Below are 24,401 nucleotides of genomic sequence, written 5' to 3' on the forward strand. Positions count from 1 at the left end.
CACCAAAGAATTGTGGAAGGATGGTGTCACATCCCTCCAATAGAGTTCCAGACACTTGTAGAATCTATGCCAAGGTGCACTGAAGCCCTATTATGACACTTCATGTTAGTGTTTCCTTTATTTTGCCAGTTACCTGTAGATACTCATGACCTGTTTTCTGTGGATGAACAGGGTTCTTATTGTAAGCTGTAAAGAGGTGATATCAATTTATCTTACTCAAACAGTAGTGTTACAAGGGTGGTGCTGAATTCTAATGTCGTCCATTGAGCAATTCCAGTCCACACGCCAAGAGCCCTGTAATCTAAGTTAAGCCAGTGCTAATTCATTCATATTTATCAGAGCATGTGAGTTTAATTAATAGCTTCATGAATTTCACAAGAGGGTAAACATCTGGTAACAAATATCCTAGACTAATCCCAGATCTTTGGATGTGTCTGAGCAGCACACGTTTAGCTAAGGGTCTGCCGAGCCGAGCAGAGCCAAGCGCCAAACCTGATCAGACAGTCATGGACCGTCTTGCTTTGCTGTCTCTTTCATTTCCCATGTGTCCCCCCTTCGCCAGTATTCCACAATGCTTAAAGGAGTTTTTTTTCTTTAAAGTGACACAAAGACAGTCGTATAAAGAAACAATAATAATAGGGGGTGCTCTGACCAAGGCTGCTGGCTGGCCACTTTTTGGAGGGGAATAAAAAGCTGATCGCAGAGAGTGAACTGAGACAGCATGCAGCTCCTCCCCACAGGAAGGCAATTTACATTTCATTGGAATTCCAAATCCTGTGAATCCTCCAGCACCTCCTGGAACACTCCTGGACAGGCTTAGCAGACTGAGGTGTCATTATGCCAGAATGTGTGTGTGTGTGGTTACTGCGTGTGCGTGTGCGTGTGTGTGTGTGTGTGTGTGTGTGTGTGTGTGTGTGTGTGTGTGTGTGTGTGCGTGTGCGTGTGTGTGTGTGTGTGCGTGTGTGTGTGTGTGTGTGTGTGTGTGTGTGTGTGTGTGTGTGTGTGTGTGTGTGTGTGTGTGTGTGTGTGTGTGTGTGTGTGTACACACCTTCCAGACAAAGAGAAGAAGAAGACTGGCAATCAAAAACATTTTTTTTTACATTTTCCTGTTCCATCTGTCAGTTTCAATACTGTACCCTTATATTCAGGGGAGAGATGGAAAATGGAGACAATAACATTTGAATGGTTGCATCTTGGGCATGTGTGAGTCAAGTGACTAATAGTGACAAACAAATTGCAACAGATGTCTTTTCAGTAGATCCCCTTGTGCCATGAGAGCATGTGTTTACCATGTATCTCCTTTGCAGCTGGTTTGACCCCTCTAAAAAACTGTATGGGGATGCTATCATGAGAATGGCTCAGGGAGAAACATGTTATAACTATGTATGAGGACAGAGAGCTCTTTAACAGGCATCTAGCACACACAACTAATGCCCCATTCCATTAAAGAGGACGACATCTTACTCGTGCACAAGTCTCTTGAAAATCATGGAGCTGCCAAGCGCCTTATTCAGTTTCAGAACCTCCATAATTGTGTGTTTGTGTCTGAGATGGGCTGTATATATTTACCTGGCTTTTTCTAAAAGGCAAACACACGGCACCCGACAACGGGGGGGAGGGTGCCCCACCGACATATCCAAGTCCTTCACCATTGTGATGACATACACCTAATCAGATATTTAGGTGGTGGTGTTGACATTTCAGTCAGGGGGGAGGGAGACATGAGATAAGGAATGACTGATCCAGCTCGCCCATCTCTCATATGGGGCCATGCGGCCATTATGTAAGAATCCATAGGAGAGCTCCATAGGAGGTAGAGAGGTGTAGATCTCACACACAGCCAGCTAGCACGGCGAGGAGGAATAGGCGCGCCCTCTCTTGTTCATGTCGGTCCACTCCCTTGACGGGAGGAGAGGCGAGACGAAGGGAGAGGAGGAGAGAGGGAGGCAGCCGGGTTCCACCACACCCCGCAGGAGGTTAATTGTTCCTCGGAATGAGGGGAATGGATGAGTGAAGGGAGGAGGAGAGAGGAAGGGTAGGATATATAGTAGTAAAACAATAGACAGGGAGAGGGAGACAGAGAGAGTAATGGAAACTGAACAAAGCTATCATACTGACGACAGGTTGTGTCTTCATGTGTCTTTGTTCGTTTGTGTAGCCAGCCGCAGCAGCAGCAACATCAGAGCCTTGAAACAAACAGCACAACAGCCAAGTATGGATAAAAAATACATTCTGTACAGGCCAACAACTGACAGGCGTTTTCAGGATTCTTATTTGTGTGGCAGTCTGCAGTAGGGCTGTGATGCCTACCCAAGCTTTACTCCTAAAGTGATGAAGAGAGTGAGGAGGATAGGGACATGGGGATGTATTCTGAGAAAGAAGAGGTACAATCATCTGACTGTGAGTTCTCCAAGAAAGGGATTAGGGATTCTCATTACTTTTGACTCGAATTTCAAGCTGTTCTATTGTTCATCCATTCTCATTTAAAAAAGATGTGGACAGCTGGCACGAGCTACTTCATGGTCAGCCATCTTGGTATACAGCGCAATATCAATGAGGACTGTTGAACTATTTAGACGTAACTGATGTAACTAAGAAAACAAACTAGGGTAATGGCCCCCGGTGAATCCAACAGTCTCTACTGCGCTGCTGTGTCTGTGACTCAGTGACTGTGTCAATAAGAAATTAGCAGCTGATCTTCTCCAAATGTCACACTGATTCTCATCCATAATCAGACCGACACGGCTAATTACAGAACATCAAAATAACAACACTAATCAATCTCCAAGGACAGAGGGTTGATGGTGAGAGTAGTTTCACTTCATTACTACTGGAGCTTGATCATACCAAGCTGTCATTACAGGAACATGGAGTCCCTGCCTATCTTTAGGAACCATTACAGTAACTACAAGGTACAGCTGATTTCTAGGAAGCTAAAAGCCCAAGCCCACCCACTGATAGTGTTTATCTCGGACTGGCAGTACATTTTACAGCAGCACAGAAAGGACCTCTTCCCTCACGAACCTGATCAACCGTTAAATGTAGTTAAATACTATTTATTATTCAACTCAGTGGGTGTGTTCCTTTTTAAAACGTAAGACATTTTTGATGGATAGTGGATATTGAAAAGCCTAACAGGGAGTAGTTTTGCCTCAGATCATTTCCACATGATACACCGCTGCCTCCGGAATTACTGTTTCTCATCATTAGCCGCTTCATTTCCAATGCCTGCTATATTCCACTCCCTGTTTGGGAATTACAGGGTGATTCTTTTCCATCCTTGAGTTTTAATGCAGAGGATCCACAGCTGAGCCACAATCCCATACCTTGTGTGTGCACAGTGACGCGGCTATGCTAATGAATGACACATCCATTTCATTGTTGGCAGTCTCTCATTTGCACAGACTATGGTAACTTTGGAAAACAGGCAAGAAGACTTAACAACAGAAATACATAGAATACCCACCTCCGAGTATGATTATTACAAGCCTCATTATAATACATAAAACATGGTCTTCCTTGTGCCCAATGTGTAGCTGGGAACAGACAGGTGAGCCCTCACTGACCCTGGGTTAGTTCCTACATGCTTATCAGAGCGGTTGAGACCCTTTTGGTTTCTGTCCTAGCTGCAATTAGATGTACAGGAGAGAGCAGGTCTGGGTTCAGGAGATCTCCTGGCTCAGCTGGCTCACTGATCTTTAACGGCTGTCATCCCCATGACAATACCTGCTCAGGTCCCCTCCAGAAATATGCTATTCCTGCTATTCTTGGCCACGAGGCAGCTAAGAGCATGGTCCTCAGACAGGCATTAGAGAGGCATCCCTGAGAGCCCCTGGCTAACGCAGTTAGTATTCACACAAAGGCTCTCCTAGACAAAAGCCTCAGATCGACCCGTGAAATAAGCAATCTCTCAGTGACCCCGCCCCTTGCTTCCCCTGCTTCTGACCCCCCGATGTCACGGTACTCTGATGAAGCCTGACATGACAGGAGGTGCGTGGAAACCCAACGGACACTCACCCTTGACCTTCGTCAACACAAGCACCCGCAACAGCTGGGGAAAATAAGGCAGAATCCTTTTAGTTTATTATTCTCTATTATAAGCTAATTCTAAACATATGCCAGGAGCAGGGAATCAAAGAGAGTTCTGAGACACGCCGCACCGGGGGAGAGCTCAGTGTCATTAAGCCTTTCATTAAATCTACAGAGACAAAAGCCCAGGCAATGATGAAAAGGGAGTGCTATACAACACAAAATATATACATAATTATTCGTAAGGCGGCACCGGGTGCAGGGAAAAAAAGAATAACTGAAAGACGCAGCTTGGTTTATTATGTCTCAGACTCCATTTCATGGAATGAATGACTCGGCTAGCTAACGGGAAAAAAATATGCGATTACACAACATCTTGGAATCTGTGTCGCAGCACAGAAGAGACCTGAAGAATAGCCTATTGCACTAGGATAAATGTGTGTTAGTGGAGGCTGCTGAGGGGAGGACAGCTCATAATAATGGCTGGAACGGCGCGAATGGAATGGCATGAAACCATGTGTTTGATACCATTCCACTCATTCCCCTCCAGCCAATACCACGAGCCCATCCTCCCCAATTAAGATGCCACCAACCATGGTTAAGAGTATGTATGTATGTATGTATGTAGGTTCATAAACAATAACCACAGCCTGGTTAAGACATCTTTTCTAAATGACACCAGACAGTGCCAACCTCCAGCACCGCCAAGGACCGCGCTGTATCAGAATCTCTCACAAACCCAATTTCCGACCGACGTCTCAATTAAATGCTACTGACACAGATCAGTAGACGGAACCAGCCAGACACACCAATGTCTATTTCTGAGTGACCTACTTCCGGAGAGTAAGAAGCTATCAAATAAGAAAATATCATCAGACAGACATCAAATTAACATGAGCATGATGCAAATATTTGGGCTGTCTGCGCTTACAGCCATGATTATTATCCCCAGGACTCTCACAATGGGTATGGCAACTGTCATGACTAGTAATATTCATCCACGCTGTCCATACTGTAGATGCAAACCCTTTCCCTGTGTCTATGATCAGCGAATGAGGGGGACTTCACACCAATTTATTCGAATGTTGGCCAGTGTCTCCTGGGGATTGAGATGACTGATGAAGGACACTGCGTTTGAGGGCAGAGGCAGAACACTGTAAAATACATAGACATGTGTAAAATAGGAAGGATGAAATTAAGACTTTCATTGTTCATCCCTCTCAAATTGCTATTTTACCAATCCATTCCCCACACAGACAATGGCGATATTGTCATATTCTCACTTCAATTAGAATATCCCAAATTATTTTTCTAAAGGTTAAATTTGATGTGTTCAATTCCCCTCTTCGGGAACACAGGCTGGAAGTGATCTTTAAATAAGGCATAAGCAGTCCCATTTAAATGGGTCTCTGTAACTCTCCTCCTCACTTCTCTCCAGTAGGCCCCCAGTGTTCAGACCAGACCTGTCTTACAGAGAATGTGCTAAGGTAGATTTAGGAGCGAGATATGAACAGCTGAAAGAGGTTTAATTTATTTTGTGTCCGTTTGGTTTTGTTGTTTGTTCATGCATTCCCGCGCAATCGTTCTCTGAAACAGTAGCCGCAGGGGTTGTCTTTACAATGTTCTGTCCACTTGAGGATAGAGAATTGTATTTATGGTGAAGGTCATTCATTCAGGGATAGTGATACATGCAGCCGAGTCAAGGCAGCTTTAGAAATGATATCTATTATTATGATATAGTTGAACCGTATGAAATGCTATGCATACTGTGCACTACACATTATCATAGCTTTTATAGGTTCATGTATTATTCAATTTTAGAAACTGTGGTGCAAAATGATCAAACAGGCTCACAGAATAACAACTACATATGCCCTGTTGCTACAGAATGTAGGGTGTCCAATACAAAACGCATCTTTTGAGCGATGGGGAAAATAATATGTTAATTGTGTAATCCTCTAAGAAAACCAACGGTCCAAAACTCATGTATCATAATACGTTCAAAAGTTATTGGAGTTTTTATTCTTGTAGGATGGCCAGAAATAGGGTGACTAAATCAATGGTGGCCAGAGGGAGAAAAAAAGTGGCCAAATATCAGGAAGAGTACATTGCATCAGCTAGGCTGGATTCTGTGCAAGAATTAAGGCTTACTTTCCTGTTGAACTAGTCATCTTTCGTCTCAAATCTGCAGGACAAAAAAAATAATATAGCGGTAACATGGACATCGATTTGGAGACGTGACATATAGTATTTAGTAGACTTGTGCACAAGAAAGACTTTTCATATTAATTCGAAATTCCTGTTCTTTTTTTGAGGATTTGTCACAAAAACAACTGTCTGTGAAATGTCAATGGGGCACTGAGTGTGTGTACCAAGCTTTTTCTTTTCAAAGCCATTTACATGTCATGCTAATTTACCTTTTTGCGACCCGTGGAAACAACTTTTGAGACGACGACAACAAAATGTAAAATCTGAAGTTGTTACGAGAAACCTTCCCCTCTAATGTATGTCAACAGAGCTCAGTGCTTATTATCGTATGATTTAGGCCAAGAAATCCAACTTTTGTGATGTAAAAGAAAGAGAAAGACCCCAAATGAACAATTTAGAATGTGAATTATATTATTTGTCTTGGTAAAATATATTTTATAACATAAGAAAGTGACATTTCATCACCAAAGCGTGTGGACACCCTATAGAATCGCACACCAATGCAAAGCTATGCAACAAACAGGGGGTACAGTAGATCAGATGTAATAATGCACATGGATTGTCGCTTCCGTCAATGTAATTGTCTGCATCATTTCTAATCCCCTATATATTTTATTGTAAATATATATTTTTGTTTTTATATATATTCTTTGTTTTGATTAAAGTAATTTGATGGTGTCTTGGGTCAGTGAGTGAGAAAAAAGTGCAATTTTCTTCAGAGCAATTAGCAATAAAGATTGACCTTTGGAATAAGCCCTGATGTTACAAAAGAACAGACAGTGAACTAATTGCTATTTGTGTAATGGTGCTGAGAGAGAGGGAGAGAGAGAGAGAGAGACAGACAGAGAGAGAGAGAGACAGAGAGAGCGAGAGACAGAGAGCGAGAGAGAGAGAGAGAGAGAGAGAGATAGATAGAGAGAGAGAGAGAGAGAGAGAGAGAGCAGAATTAGGCCGATACCCGCTAATTATCAAAATCCAGAAAAGAGCCGTTAAATTCTACAACCACCTTAAAGGAAGCGATTCCCAAACCTTCCACAACAAAGACATCACCTACAGAGAAATGAACCTGGAGAAGAGCCCCCTAAGCAAGCTGGTCCTGGGGCTCTGTTCACAAACACAAACAGACCCCCACCGAGCCTCAAGACACTAACACAATTAGACCCAACCAAATCATTAGAAAACAGAAAGATAATTACTTGACACATTGGAAAGAATTTACAAAAAAATAGAGCAAACTAGAATGCTATTGACTATGTACAGACTCAGTGAGCATGCGTAGCCTTGCTATTGAGAAAGGCCGCCAAAGGCAGACCTGGCTCTCAATAGAGCTATGTGCACACAGCCCACAAAATGAGGTGGAAACTGAGCTGTACTTCCTCATACATTTGGCACTTCCTGCCAAATGTATGACCATATTAGAGACATATATTTCCCTCAGATTACACAGACCCACAAAGAATTTGAAAACAAATCCAATTTTGATAAACTCCCATACATATTGGGTGAAATACCAGCATGCCGTCATAGCAGAAAGATTTGTGACTTGTTGCCACAAGAAAAGGGCAACCAGTGAAGAACATATACAACCTATATTTATGTTGATTTATTTTCCCTTTTGTACTTTAACTATTTACACATCACTACAACACTGTATATAGACATAAAATGACATGTAAACATATGTTTGCCATGCCAATAAAGCCCCTTAAATTGAGATTGAATTGAGAGAGAGAGAGAGAGAGAGAGAGAGAGAGAGAAAGAAAGAAAGAAAGAAAGAAAGAAAAAGAAAAAGAGAGAAAGAGAGAGGGAGAGAGAACGAGAGAGAGAGAGAGAGAGAGAGAAAAAGATATAACGCAGTAAAAATGAAGCCATTGTTATCTTCTGATCAACAGCAACACAGTCCTCTATCTCTCTTTTCCTGACACACCCTTACTCGGATCCACATACTGCTTGATACATCAAGTCATCAAGCTACAGTAGCATGGATACTGCAGATACTCTTTCATTATTATCTCCAGCACAGTTTGGCGATAATGACCAACATAAGGCACCAATGAGGTGTGACAAACTATCGGCTTCACAGTGTTTGATGAGGTTGACTGTTGTAGTGAACCTTGTGTAAGTGTTCCTACTAGTGGCTGTCATTGCTCATCTGTGACGGAGAGAGTGTGCACATTCAGTAAGAAGGAACAGTCTGTTCTAAATCATGTCTGAGCTTGCAGGTTACCTGTGTCCCTGACTCCGCCATCTAACTACAGAACTCTCTCTCATTATGTCTGAATTATCCCCCTTGGTTCGTCTGTTACTGCTCTACTTGTTGACCTTCAAATGGAAGGGTCATCATAATTCAAGAGCTCTGATTGTAAATTCTAAAAGCTTGTGATTAATTATGTTTGTACTACACAGCATCGCATGGCTTATGATTTTCACCCTCTCGTGAGCTTAAAAGGTCAGGTGCTTTTAATTAGATTTGAATATCTGATATGTCCCTTCAGTGTTCAGGTCACCGCCATCAGACAGATATCAATACAAAGGAATTAAAGATGGTGTCTCTGGATTGCCGTGATGTTTATTTAGTCCATAAGATGTCATAAGAACACATTTTCGAAGCAAACTATTGAAGGCTGCTATGGTACCAAGAGACTGATAAAGCCTGTTGACACTTCACATAGCTTTAGGCAGTACTGATCTCATATCACCATGCCAAATTCCAAATCGTTTTTTGATCCTCATGGCACTATTGGACAGGTTACTGCGTATGCTTTTTGCAGTTTTCTTCCGGAGATTATAAAAGATGGTTCAGGGATGAAACCTGTTTTTCTCCCAGCATGCAACGTCTAAGAGCACTTTTACCTCAGAGCCCTATCACTGCTTTTAGCAAGTCATTGGCCTTGAAGCTGGATACTCGACCCAGTCACTCAATGACTGGTTGAAGACGAAGTGTCTGTTTTAGGCTGGGTAGATATTTAACGCATCAGACATCAGACTAGAACATTGCAAACATATCAACAACGATAACCATACAGGCTATGTATTCTCCCAACAGAAGCACCCTACTTTAAATGCTCCCCCACCATCCACGAAGGTCCCAGACCCGTAAGTGGAGTGATGTATTGTGGGATGCTGCAGCGCTATTCGCCCCATCTTGGCTGGGAGTGAAGCCTGTAGGCCTGTTCCTGCTCTGCATTATCTCTACCGAGACGGCAATCTCCTGGTCCCTGCCTGTGCTGTGATGCCGTTGGATATGACTAGTTTCTTCCCACCTGACCTGCTGGTCAAGCCCTGCCAATCACGGCACTTTGGACAAATCACCCCTTTCCCTGCCGGCACCACACCACACTGATCAGCACATTTATCTCTCTACCCTCTCTCACCCAGATGATGGCTCCTTCTCTCAGGTGAATGAGAAAAGTATTATGTTTCTGATTGTCCCTGCATCCATTACACACTGGCACATCATTTTTCATTAGGGTGACCACTTGCAGACAGCTGACAATAGTCTATTTCTATTCCATGCAGGGATCTGTATCATATGTGTCATATCTACAGTTCTATCTATGTCTTTTCTACAGTCATATGAATCCATGTGAGTGCGTCACAGACAGGGAATAATATGAATTGACTGTACAACCATAGGCATTAAAAGAGAGAGTGTGGCATTTTGAGTCTGTCTGTCTGTATGTTTGTTTCCACTGACTGACATTGCTGATGACACATTCCCTCACAGATGGAGCAGTGGGACAAACACACTGGCCTCCTGCCGAGAAATGATTGATGGGAGAAACTTCTTGCTTGTTGAAAGGGAATTTTAACTCAAGTAAATCCCCTGGATTATAGCAAAACAATGTACTGGCAAAATTACAGTTTAATGTCAATTTTCTTTGACACAAAAATTCAAGTATTCACTTTTGTCGCATGACTGAAATGTGAACATTGATTGAGGGGAAGTTTGTGCGGTTTATTTCTTAATACTAATTCATATACAGTGCCTTGCAAAAGTATTCATCCCCCTTGGTGTTTTTCCTATTTTGTTGCATTACAACCTGTAATTTAAATTGATTTTTATTTTGGATTTCATGTAATGGACATACACAAAATAGTCCAAATTGGTGAAGTAAAATGAAAGAAATAACTGAAAGTGGTGCGTGCATATGTATTCATCCCCTTTGCTATGAAGACAATAAATAAGATCTGGTGCAACCAATTACCTTCAGAAGTCACATAATTAGTTAAAGTCCACCTGTGTGCAATCTAAGTGTCACATGATCTCAGTATATATACACCTGTTCTGAAAGGCCCCGGAGTCTGCAACACCACTAAACACGGGGCACCACCAAGCAAGCGGCACCATGAAGACCAAGGAGCTCTCCAAACAGGTCAGGGACAAAGTTGTGGAGAAGTACAGATCAGGGTTGAGTTATAAAAAAATATCAGAAACTTTGAATATCCCACGGAGCACCATTAAATCCATTATTAAAAAATGGAAAGAATATGGCACAACAACAAACCTGCCAAGAGAAGGCCGCCCACCAAAACTCACAGACCAGGCAAGGAGGGCATTAATCAGAGAGGCAACAAAGAGACCAAAGATAACCCTGAAGGAGCAGCAAAGCTCCAAAGCGGAGATTGGAGCATCTGTCCATAGGACCACTTTAAGCTGTACACTCCACAGAGCTGGGCATTACGGAAGAGTGGCCAGAAAAAAAGCCATTGCTTAAAGAAAAAAAATAAGCAAACATGTTTGGTGTTTGCCAAAAGGCATGTGGGAGAGTCCCCAAGCATATGGAAGAAGGTACTCTGGTCAGATGAGACTAAAATGTAGCTTTTTGGCCATTAAGGAAAACGCTATGTCTGACGCAAACCCAATACCTCTCATCACCCCGAGAAGAACATCCCCACAGTGAAACATGGTGGTGGCAGCATCACGCTGTGGGGATGTTTTTCAATGGCAGGGACTGGGAAACTGGTCAGAATTGAAGAAATGATGGATGGCGCTAAATACAGGGAAATTCTTGAGGGAAACCTGTTTGTCTTCCAGAGATTTGAGACTGGGACAAAGCTTCACCTTCCAGCAGGACAATGACCCTAAGCATACTGCTAAAGCAACACTCGAGTGGTTAAGAGGAAACATTTAAATGTCTTGGACTGGCCTAGTCAAAGCCCAGACCTCAATCCAATTAAGAATCTTTGGTATGACTTAAAGATTGCTGTACACCAGCAGAACCCATCCAACTTGAAGGAGCTGGAGCAGATTTGCCTTGAAGAATGGGCAAAAATCTCAGGGGCTAGATGTGCCAAGCTTATAGAGACATACCCGAAGAGAATTGCAGCTATAATTTCTGCAAAAGCTGGCTCTACAAAGTATTGACTTTGGAGTGGAATAGTTATGCACACTCAAGTTTTCAGTTTATTTGTCTTATTTCTTGTTTGGTTCACAATAAAAAACTATTTTGCATCTTCAAAGTGGTAGGCATGTTGTTGTGTAAATCAAATGATACAAACCCCTAACAAATCAATTTTAATTCCAGGTTGTAAGGTAACAAAATAGGAAAAATGCCTAGTGGGGTGAATACTTTCGCAAGCCACTGTATAGTATGGCATATTGGCTGGTGGCAGAGGCGGGGTGGAGAATGAAGCATTTACATACAGCCAAGTCAATGGCAAAGAATCTACAAGCCTCTCCAAGCACCCTCATGGTCGGAGCACTGCATTAGTGTCATTCTAATCTGAATAGCACACTGGAGGGGGGAATTTTATTGTCATCTTTAATGACACTGAGAGCACTCTGCAGACTTCAGCATTCATCAGGGAGGCATCTTGAGCATGCCTTGCCTTTTGCTCTGCATTTAGTCTGGTTATTAACTTTGTGGCCAGTTCCCAGTCTGTCTTCTAACGCATTGATCTGGTTATGGTCAATACAATCAACACATTCTGACATCTTCACGTCTGCTATGCCTTTGTGTACGTACATGCTAGATTGGTCCAAATATATTTCCGAATGTTTCACCAAATTGAATCAATGAGTCTCAGTGATATCAAGGAGTGGATCAAGTTAATTTGAGCTCAATCAAGTGACGTCCATGTCGTTGGTTTGGCCTTTAATCACCCAGGAGAAGACATGTTTGTTAAATGGTTTGTGGTTTGTTAAATTACTCTGACACTGAGTTGTGAACTCTTTAACAGCAGCACATTAAACCCTGACAGGGCCATGACGGCATCCCCACTATAAACAGCTCAATAAGAGGCAGGCTTCGGGTACTTTTAATAACTTATTCAGCCCAGGCCAGATCGATTCAAATAATAGGAAAGCCAATATATAGATATAACCCTTAAAAGGCTATAAAACCCTGTGTATACAGCCAAGTTATCGTTACTCATTGTGTATTTATTATGACTTTTATTATTACGTGTAATTACTTTTCTATTATTTCTCTATTTCCGTTCTCTCTGCATTGTTGGGAAGGGTCCGCAAGTAAGCATTTCACTGCTAGTCTCTTGAAATAGACTCGGGTTCTATCAAGGGTCTATGAGACAGAAACATGGCTCATAAAAACCTAATACATAGTAACCACTGGTACGTGTGCTGGAAATTGGAGTGCTCGGACTGCTCCAGAGGGTTCAGTTAAACAACTGGATATTTTAAGTTGGGTGATTCAGGGTCAGTGCACTGCCAAAGGGTATAACATGAGTAATTACCTATCTAGGATTAAAGCAAACAGTTCAGGTGATAGGCCTGCATTACTTCACCTGTAACTATTAACAACATTTTCTAAATTCATTTTATTTTATAACAACATAGTTCTCTTATGTTTTGTGAGAAGTTCACAAAGTTAGTAAGGGATGTAGGCTACTCTATGGGAGCGTCCGGGATTCATGTAGCGTCTGGAGTTCTAGTGTCCAGCTCCCCTGTCAAGCTCCTCCGGCCAGCCTATTCCTAAACTAGACGGCTCTCAGAGTCTGTGATAGGTGGTGATGGGAAATAATAGCCTTATTGAGCTAGCACAAGCACTGTAACTCATTTGTTCTGAGGGCCTGGTGCTGACAGGCCAGCCTTGTCCCTCCTCTCCAGTGAAATTGACTATAAATCACTATCCCTCCCAGACCTGACACTTTATCAGAATACCAGCATTTTCCTGTATATGAAGACTATGAAGAGTGTGCAGACAGGAAGTAGGCCAGTTGCATGCTTTTAAAGTTGCTCCAAGGAAAAAGACACTGATAACCTGCCAATGTAAGGATTTACTGAGGCTCTGCCATGCCACTTACAACCATAGCAATATTTCATAGGGCTGCAAATATATCAACATCATGACATAGCACAATAGGAACTTCTTACAAACAGTAAAAAGGTATCATTAATTCAACTGAACTGGGAAGACATCGGTGCCAAATCTATCATGCATTCTCCATTTAACCTTTGCTTTGATTTTAACCTCGAACCATTGCTTAGTACTGTGCATAATGTAGCCAGCAATATTGTCCAGGCCTTAAGGCTAAAATACAGAGGTCATGATCAGTGTTGATATGGAGAATGTTGGCACACAATATTTGGCATGAATCCCATACTAAGATGTCAGAAAGCTCCATTTCAATGGAGTTATTTGTTTATGCAGATGTCAGGTTGTTCCAGCCTGGATTAGATTCCTGGCTGACAGGAGACGTTATGCGTTTTTGGGCCAGGTGGGCCAGGTGTATCTGTCTGTCCAAGATTGGGAGGGACGTTTGTGAGCAGCTCTTATTGCATCAGCTCTCATCCTCCTCTCTGCCAGACTGTGACTATTTGCCTAGAAGCTAGAAGGCTGTCTGCTGCCATGGCTGGGACACAGTTTTATTTACTGTGCCTGGGCTCAGGTTGAGGCTCAGACTGGAGCTCCATGGCTCTCTACGCCCACTCTACCCACTCTCCCATGCTCTACCCTGTCACTTCTTGTCAGTGCCAACAGTCCTCTGCCAATGGCCTCCACATTCAATTCCCAGAATATCTCTGGGCATGCCAATGGAATTGGTGAACAGGCCAAAGAGTTTGCCGCTTTTAACCCATTCACATATTCAAGCACAAACACAATCCAGAAGGGAGCGCTCTTAAGAGTGCCCAGTTTGCAGTTTGAGACATTTGACATGAATGTAAAAGAAACATGGTGACACTTTCTCTCTACAGGCCCAAACCCGATCTACAAAAAATACTGTTGTTGTTTATTCTCTCTCAAGTCATGTACTATTTCAATGTCAATCCCTCTCCTGATAAACTATTGGCTTTCTCCTAGACAAGTCCCCCTTAGCGGAGTGATTGAGCGAGTTGAGACCTGTAAGGAGGATTGCGCCACGTAATGAAAAGAATACGCAGGGATTCGTCCCATTTATTTATCTTAATTTGTTTCTGTGTGTGATCTTCCTGCCTTGGCGGGTCTCAATGGATTCTCTCCTGGTTAAACACATTACACCTACATTAATAAATCATGAGGCGCCCCAACGTGAGCCAAATAAATCACACCAACTAACACACTATCACTTTACTGTTACTAATTAAAGTACCTGAAAAGAACCACCATGTAGAACATGCAGTGGAATCACACTCAGAACTACAAAGCCACAGATGCCCTTTTCGTCAGTCAGGCAAAACGATGAGGAGCGATGAGTTGATGCCTCAGTGCCTCTTCTCCCTAGGAAAAAAAAGTGACAAGGCCACTCGTGGGAACTGATGCTGGTGAATTGTGAAGGAAGCCAATGAACATTCTCTCTTTAAGAGATTTATTTCAGGCAAGTTAGAAGACATACAAAAATCAGTGCTGAAATGCAGCAGGGAGAACTCACTGACAAAAAGGCAATGTACTATGTAGATATACCGGGACTGAGTTTGTCAAAGTGTATATAGCCCCAAACCCATGTCATTTTCCAGCTGTTAATGACATTGACTGTTAATAAAACTATAATGCAACAGATGCCATTCCCTGATGCCTTTCAAACGTGCTAAGATATCTCTGAGGTGAAACTGTCAAATCCTCCAAAGGCAATTGAGGAGGAAGGAAGCCATTTTGGCACAGGCTAGAGGAGAGTGAAGACTGTGAGACTAAGTGAGAGCTCCATCTGTTGCCATAGATCCCAGATAAGATTAAACAGTAACGACAGAGCAACAAGGAAGCACGATCGACTAAGAAATGTACAGACATTTCAAAGAGACTTCCTCAAAGATAAACACAATCCAAATGCTGTGACAAAATACCTACACATGTTCTCTTTCCTTTCTATGTGGATATATACTGAACTACAACTACCTTACCGGCAAATTAGCTTGACCAATAACACTATAATCATCCTTATCATTGGTGATACAACAATGGCATGTAATGTGGCCACATTTGTGACCAAGAGCTACAGCAATATAATCTTCACATCTCTACTTGACTCATGTCCACAGCTCTGATATTATCTGGTCATGAGAAGCGCTCAGTGGTCAACATAAAGGGATTAGTATTTTCAGTTTCATTTTCCAATTGAAAACGTAATAGATAAAAGCACTTGATGAAATGTCATAATCAAGTTACACGGCTGGTTTGCCTTTTAATTGGGTACAATATTAAACATTTTGACATTTTAATTACATCTCAAATCTTCTCATACATACATGAACAGATGACAGATTATGGAATAAATTCCCAGTTGAAATGAGAAAGTTTGACCAAGGGGGACCAAAGAGATTGAGAGGGAGAGAGAGAGGGACTGAGAGGTGGAGGGAGAGAGAGAAGACACATTTGCATCTATATTGCGGTATTACTGTATTTCTTTGAACCAGGGGTGAAAGTAGATGTATTTGTTTCCCTGTGCGGGACCTCGTACATGAACTTTTTGTATGGGCCAAATCATAGAATTACATATAGAATCGCTATTTATTTAATAGGATCTCTTGTGGGCCTAGTAGTAAAGATGCATCTTAACTTAACTCAAATGTATTACCTTTTACTGTGGAATAAACACAACCAGTCATGATCTTTCATCTGATTGTCAAATAATCAAAAGGCTCATGTACTGTAGGCTACCTCCCCACGTTTGTCTACCCACAAATTAATTCCAGCAGCCAAACAGTGTTCTATGCACCCCCCATTTGATTAATAAAAATAAACATCTGTTAAAGAGCCAAAAAGTGTAAGGACATTTGGCGAATGTCATTATGCCTACACTTGTACACATTATGCATGAATGGATGCATCTACAGCTCTCAGTCTCGGCCAGTTATCTCTGCCTTGGAAAAATGTCAGCGTTCTCGTCAAACCACACCGTATTTTCAAGGCCTTCAGAAAGTATTCACACCTCTTGACTTTTTCAACATTTTATTGTGTTACAGCCTGAATTTTGTATTGATTAAATTACATATAGTCCTTCCTAACTCGGTTGACGGAGAGGAAGGAAACCTCTCAGGGATTTCACCATGAGGCCAATGGTGACTTTAAAACAGTTTAATGGCTGTAAAAACTCAGGATAGATCAACAACATTGTAGTTACTCCACAATACTAACCTAAATGACAGAGTGAAAAGAAGGAAGCCAGTACATAATACAAATATTCCAAAACATATATTCTGTTTGCAACAAGTCACTAAAGTAATACTGTGGCAAAGCAATTCACTTTTTGTACTGAATACAAAGTGTTATGTTTGGGTCAAATCCAATACAACTCACTAAGTACCACTCTCTATATTTTCAATCATGGTGGTGGCTTCATCATGTTATGGGTATGCTTGTTGCAGTTAAGGACTGGGGATTTTTTCAGGAAAAAAATGTGTGCAATGGGGCTAAGCACAGGCAAGCAAAATCCAAGACCTTGAAGAATTTTGAGAATAATAATGGGCAAATGTTGCACAATCTAGGAGTGGAAAGCTCTTAAGAGACTTACCCAGAAAGACTCACAACTATCTCTTTCAGAAACAGCGAAGTAATGTGTAACCCGTGATTAAATGGCACGCGAAAAAGACCATTAAAGACATATTATCCATGGCCTCTGTTCTCTGGCAGGTAATAATAAAAGGCTCTCCAGCTCTGTAGAGCTCTCAGCAGGTCACATTACCTTGGAGAGGTCCCCCACTTCCAGGTAGAAACAGATGATGAAGATGTTCCAGGTCACCCAGAGAACCAGCCACACTGCATACTATGGGAGAGGAGAGAGAGCGAGAGAGGAGGGGGAGAGAAGAAGCACACACCACTGAACAAACAGTATCACAGTATTAGAACACCACAAGCAATGTCAAGCTCAGAATAACACGCCAAAAACAAATGCATATTTTGATTCTCCTTAGTATCTGGGTTTCCACAGCCAGAATCATAGTGTTTCTTTGTAATTAATTATCTGCTGGGTATGTCTTCACACAGAATCTGCCTCCACACATCTGAATCATGCCAGAGCCAAACATTTAGTACCTCTTCTCGGTATTGAACGTGTGTGTGTTGTGTGTTGTGTGTGTGTGTGTGTGTGTGTGTGTGTGTGTGTGTGTGTGTGTGTGTGTGTGTGTGTGTGTGAGGGAGGGAGGGAGGGAGGGAGGGAGGGAGGGAGGGAGGGAGGGAGGGAGGGAGGGCTGAGGCTTAGAGGCTCCTTAGAGATAGGGATGGAGGCTTATCAAAGCGGTTTGAAATGTGTCAAAATGAAACAACTCAATGTCCAATTGGCACTGAAGAACACAAAACATGATGTTACAGTTCAGTATGTCCACATTTAGGTACTGTACTGTCCAAATGTCTGAAAGGACACTCACAAGAAAGCTGAGGGCAAAATGAGTTTGACACCCCTGATCTAAGACACGGCGCATCTATCGACATATCATGTACTTTTTTTCGAAGCAAGCTATTTTGAAGCATGGGAAATCATTATCACAACACATGTTTTTTCCCCCGATTAAAATGTGAGAAGCGACTTTCTGGGAGAAGAAGAACTGTGAAGTCTGATAAGCAGAACAGAGATCTTCAGATAAAAGGATGCTTATCTGATTCTATTTTAAAGCAGACAGGTGATCCAGAATAAAATACTGGGCCACTGGAAATGGGAACTCAATTGCATTACATGTAGGAACCTCATCCAAATATACAGTGGTGGAAAAAGTACCCGATTGTCATACTTGAGTAAAAGTATAGACACCTTAGTAGAAAGTTACTCAAGTAAAAGTAAAAGTTACCCAGTAAAACACTACTTGAGTAAAAGTCTAAAAGTATTTGGTTCTAAATATACTTAAGTATCAAAAGTAAATGTAATTGATCAAATATACTTAAGTATAAATAATTTCAAATTCCATATATTAAGAAAAGCAGACGACACCATTTTCATGTTTTTAAAACGTATGGATAGCCTGTGGCACACTCCAACACTCAGACATAATTTACAAATGTGTGTTTGGTGAGTCCGCCAGATCAGAGGTGCGTGAATTGTATGATTTTCCTGTCCTGCTATGCATTCAACATTTAACGAGTTCTTTTGGGTGTCAAGGAAACCGTACAGTGTAAAAAGTACATTATTTTCTTTAGGAATGTAGTGAAGTTAAAGTTAAAGTTGTCAAAATATAAATAGTAAAGTAAAGTACAGATACCACAAAAAACAACTTAAGTAGTACTTCAAAGTATTAATACTTAAGCACTTTATGCCACCGCAAATATATGTATCCACTTATCTGTTAAATGCATATGATCGAGGACAAATATCACTACAGGAGCCATAGCTGACACTAGTGGGGCGTCAGGTAGCCTAGTGGTTAGAGTGTTGGATCAGTAACTGAAAGGTTGCTAGATTGAATCCCTGCGCTGACAAGGTAAAAATCTGTCGTTCTGCCACTGAACAAGGCAGTTAACCCACTGTTCCTAGGCCGTCATTGTAAATAAGAATTTGTTCTTAACTGTTTTGCCTAATTAAGAAAATGTGTACTTTATGACAGCACAGTAAGAAAGATCTGATCAAATATTTTTGCAGATATCATGCAGGTTTCTGTGATACAGTGAAAAGCATCATAATCATCATGAATGTATAACCGGCTGGATCAAGGAGGTATGGAGATATGCAATATTATGGATAGAGCACTGTAGCTAAAGAGGAACACTTACAGAAAGGGATACAGTATGGCAGTGTTTCCCAAACTAGGGGTCGTGACCCCATATGGGGTCACCTGATTTGAAAATGGGGTCGCAAGATAAAATTTCCTCTTCATAGAACCGGGGTTAAGTCATTAACCTCCGGTAGCTGCTAGATGCGGTTTCTTCCTACAAACGTGGTACTATCTTTTGAATGGTTTAAGCTACAAAATATTATGACCCCATCACTGAAAAGACAAGGCTTCTGTTTCCCACTGCAATACCCACAAGCCATGCAGGACTCATTAGAACAGACTGGACAAGACCAGGCACTAAATCAGACTGGGGGGAAATAACATACTCAATGATGATCTTTTCTTCACAGAAAATCATACAAAATTATTGTCGGATGATCTTCTGAACAATATATTTTCTGATGCATTACAGTCACTTCCAAACCATACCTCCTTCAGATTGAAATACTGTCAAAAGTACTGTCAGACTGATTTGTAATAGACTTTAATAGACCCATTTTAAAAAGTTAACATTGGCCGGTGATTACTTTTTTTTACATTGATCACTTTTTTTACATGGTGGGGTCACGAACATTCTTTGATATCAAAATGGGGTTGTGGGGCCCAGAAAGGTTTGGGAACCCCTGTAGTATGGGGACTGTTCCAACATTGGACCGGGCCTCAGTAGGTGGGGGGGGGGGGAGGGTCTATCCTATCCCGTAGTCATGGGGACTCCTTGGTAATGTGTTGGGATTGACTGACTCTCACCCCAGATGGCCTCAGAGGGGGAGAGGGTGAGAGAGGGGGAGAGACCACTGCAAGCTGTCACAGGTGCAGAAAACCTTTCCCTTTACTTAAAAATCCCTTTTAGAAGCAGATAATGTCGGTCGGCACATGCTGTACGTACAATTTATACAGTGAATCAGCTGAAACGCCCGAGGGGAGGGTTGAAGGTCAATACTACATGCCTTCCTCCCAACTGGAGTGCGGCTGTCTGGCTGACACGTCTCTCGTTGTAGACGTGTGGCGGCATAATGATTCTCCCACGTCTGTGAGGTGGAGCAGGGCTAGGCCAAGCCATTGACTTCAATTAGGGCCATAATCCAAACTGGTACGTGAGCTGGTGATGGTCTCTAAACCCAGAGGGGTGGAGGTTGGAGGGAGCAGTAGGGGGCAATCCATGAATGTGTTAGGGCACAAGTGTATATGTTTCCAAGCCTAATTCACCAGACCATTGACAGAGGGGAAGAGCCGCCACGGAGGAAGGTTTTACCGCCTCTATATTCTGACATGTTGTCAAGACATTAGATCCAGAAGATGGGTGCGTGTAGTGGAACCTAATTTGGCCTTTCTCCAGCTACTGGCAAGAGCCATGTTAAATTAGAATAAAAATTCATCTGCTCTGACAGCATTACCAAAACGGATATAAGCAAGAGTAATATTGGACAGTAAGCCATTTATCTTTACAGGCATAGACTTTGATAGCTGAGGCTGATAGTGGGTTGAGGCTCCATTTCTACAGGGGAGGAGGGGGTGAGGAGGGGTGAGGAGGAGGGGCTGTCAAGGTAATCTCTCTGCTGTATGACAGCGGCTCTCTCTGACGGCTGACGGACAAGTCAAAATGCCTGGGTTTTAAGTCTCCATAATATAAACTCAGCAAAAAAAGAACCGTCCCCTTTTCTGGACCCTGTCTTTCAAAGATAATTCGTAAAAATCCAAATAACTTCACAGATCTTCATTGTAAAGGGTTTAAACACTGTTTCCCATGCTTGTTCAATGAACCATAAACAATTAATGAACATGCACCTGTGGCACGGTCGTTAAGACACTAACAGCTTACAGACGGTAGGCAATTAAGGTCACAGTTATGAAAACTTAGGACACTAAAGAGGTCTTTCTACTGACTCTGAAAAACACCAAAAGAAAGATGCCCAGGGTCCCTGCTCATCTGTGTAAACGTGCCTTAGGAATTCTGCAAGAGGACTGCAGATGTGACCAGGGCAATAAATTGCAATGTCCGTACCGTGAGACGCCTAAGACGGCACTACAGGGAGACAGGACGGACATCTGATCGTCCTCGCAGTGCCAGACCACGTGTAACAACACCTGCACAGGATCGGTACATCCGAACATCACAGCTGTGGGACAGGTACAGGATGGCAATAACAACTGCCCAAGTTACACCAGGAATGCACAATCCCTCCTTCAGGGCTCAGACTGTCCGCAATAGGCTGAGAGAGGCTGGACTGAGGGCTTGTAGGCCTGTTGTAAGGCAGGTCCTCACCAGACATCACCGGCAACAACGTTGCCTATGGGCACAAACCTACCGTCGCTGGACCAGACAGGACTGGCAAAAAGTGCTCTTCACTGACGAGTCGCAGTTTTGTCTCACCAGGGGTGATGGTCGGATTTGCGTTTATTGTCGAAGGAATGAGCATTACACCAAGGCCTGTACTCTGGAGCAGGATTGATTTGGAGGTGGAGGGTCCGTCATGGTCTGGGGCGGTGTGTCAAAGCATCATCGGACTGAGCTTGTTGTCATTGCAGGCAATCTCAACGCTGTGCGTTACAGGGAAGACATCCTCCTCCCTTCCTGCAGGATCATCCTGTCATGACCCTCCAGCATGACAATGCCACCAGACATACTGCTCGTTCTGTGCGTGATTTCTTGCAAGACAGGAATGTCAGTGTTCTGCCATGGCCAGCGAAGAGCCCGGATCTCAATCCCATTGGAAGAGTTGGGTAACAACTCACAGCAAGAACTGGCAAATCTGGTGCAGTCCATGAGGAGGAGATGCACTGCAGTACTTAATGCAGCTGGTGGTCACATCAGATACTGACTGTTACTTTTGATTTTGACCCCCCTTTGTTCAGGGACACATTATTTCATTTCTGTTAGTCACATGTCTGTGGATCTTGTTCAGTTTATGTCTCAGTTGTTGAATCTTGTTATGTTCATACAAATATTTACACATGTTAAGTTTGCTGAAAATAAACGCAGTTGACAGTGAGAGGACGTTTCTTTTTTTGCTGAGTTTACATGTATGGTTTGATTGAAAGGTTGTCAAGATGAGAGACTTATTTCAGGTAGGATAGTCTTGAATTAAGATTTATTCCTGCTCTCTTTATTTTTATACTGTGTAGGTCAAAGGTCATAGGCCTTGACATCATATCAGTTATAAGACTATATAGATTATTATTGTTCAGTATAGACATTATAAATATAAATATAAATGCAATCAATAAATATGAACATGTAATATTACCTTTTGTCAATCAAATAGGTAACATGTAAGATATATTAAATGCTTCATAACACCACTTTCCATAAAACCACTTATCCCAAGATTATTATCCCAAGATATTAATGTATGACTCCATAGGAAATCAAGGAAGATATAACTCACCCCGGTCACGTATCTTGGTCTGAACTGTACAGTCCCAAAGAGGCCCAAGATGACTGTGATGATGTGCACAAAGTTTGTGAGGATGGGAGCCCACTGGTACCCAAGGAAGTCAAATATTTGTCGTTCCAGTATGCTGATCTGTAAGGAAAATGGAGAGAAAATAAATGAAATAAATGAACTTTAGTATCAGACAAAATCAACGTCATCGTTTTCATGGTTTGCTACAAGATTTGGGGCTGCAGGTAGCCTAGCATCTTGGCCCAGTAACCAAAAGGTTGCTAGATCGAATCCCCGAGCTGACAAGGTAAAAATCTGTCATTCTGCCCCTGAACAAGGCAGTTCACCCACTGTTCCAAGGCCATCACTGTAAATAAGAATTTGTTCTTAACTGACTTGCCTAGTTAAATAAAGGTAAACAAAGAGAAAGATTCCTGTGGGCCATGCCAACTTTTTATTGCTGAGCTGCTGGAGAGTTTCAGAGCCCTGAGAGATGTGTTGGAGAGATGTGTTGGAGAGATGTATTGGAGAGATGTGTTGGAGTGATGTGTTGGAGTGATGTGTTGGAGAGATGTGTTGGAGTGATGTGTTGGAGTGATGTGTTGGAGAGATGTGTTGGAGAGATGTGTTGGAGTGATGTGTTGGAGTGATGTGTTGGAGTGATGTGTTGGAGTGATGTGTTGGAGAGATGTGTTGGAGTGATGTGTTGGAGAGATGTGTTGGAGTGATGTGTTGGAGTGATGTGTTGGAGAGATGTGTTGGAGTGATGTGTTGGAGAGATGTGTTGGAGAGATGTGTTGGAGTGATGTGTTGGAGAGATGTGTTGGAGAGATGTGTTGGAGTGATGTGTTGGAGTGATGTGTTGGAGAGATGTGTTGGAGAGATGTGTTGGAGTGATGTGTTGGAGTGATGTATCTCAACAGTTGTGCTGGAAGGGAGGGAGGACAGGGAAATCTGCTTGAACACCACACCAAGGGGTCGTGACACCGGCGTCTTCTCTCTCCTCCTCCCCATCACGCAGCTGTCTCAAATTGCCCGAGAGGGGCAGAGTTCCTCAGGGTCGTGTCCCCACCCACCTCGATGTTGGCCTCTGTGGGAAATTGAAGCTGGCAAGGCTAGACCCCTCTGCCCAGACCGTTTGGGTCTCAGTGTCTGATTGGACATGACACCAGTGTTGATACGACTATCAGCCATGACACTTCAAAGGGCTGTGGTAAGGAGAAGGATAACAGTGTTTCCCAACAGTGTCAGAGCTAGATAGCGCTTCATAGCACTGATGCTAATGGTTCCCAAATCCCAATAACTACAGGATGCTTTAAACTCAACTTCATATCTGCAACTAACGATCTTCTCATTTTATAGGCACTGTCCTTACTAATAAAGCTGTCTGCGCACTCCATTTATTACAGTTGGCGGAGTTAAAAAAAATGCCTGTGGGATAATTGGATTGCCCTCGCTGTAAATTCCATGTGAGCGGATAGAAAACGGCCTTTAAATATTTGTGAGATCTCAGTTTAACGAACCACCGCCTGTATTAAAGAACTCCGTGCACTTGCACAGGCAGTACCTTCGGTGACTGGAATTCCTCGCTAGTGTTCCTTCGACTGACTGTTGATGAGCTTCGACTGTCACAACAGATGCCACAACTAAATTAACTTATCCTGTGGGTGCTCAGTGATACATTCCCCATGCCGCTAGGCAATACT

General features: G+C 42.5%; 1 protein-coding gene across 3 annotated transcripts in view; it reads right to left on the reverse strand.

Moving 5' to 3' along the window:
- The window catches only part of nkain2 (sodium/potassium transporting ATPase interacting 2), a 187,108-nt gene that overhangs the window by 66,640 nt on the left and 96,067 nt on the right, over positions 1-24,401 (reverse strand). For all 3 annotated transcript variants that reach the window (XM_014205110.2, XM_014205111.2, XM_014205112.2), the window contains exons 2-3: positions 22,699-22,836; positions 17,296-17,376 (exon numbers count right to left, since the gene is read on the reverse strand). In XM_014205110.2, the coding sequence (XP_014060585.1) occupies positions 17,296-17,376; positions 22,699-22,836 (219 nt within the window). The remainder of the gene's footprint in view (positions 1-17,295; positions 17,377-22,698; positions 22,837-24,401) is intronic.

The sequence above is a fragment of the Salmo salar genome, chromosome ssa06 (assembly GCF_905237065.1).
Source record: "Salmo salar chromosome ssa06, Ssal_v3.1, whole genome shotgun sequence".
Lineage (NCBI taxonomy): Eukaryota > Metazoa > Chordata > Actinopteri > Salmoniformes > Salmonidae > Salmo > Salmo salar.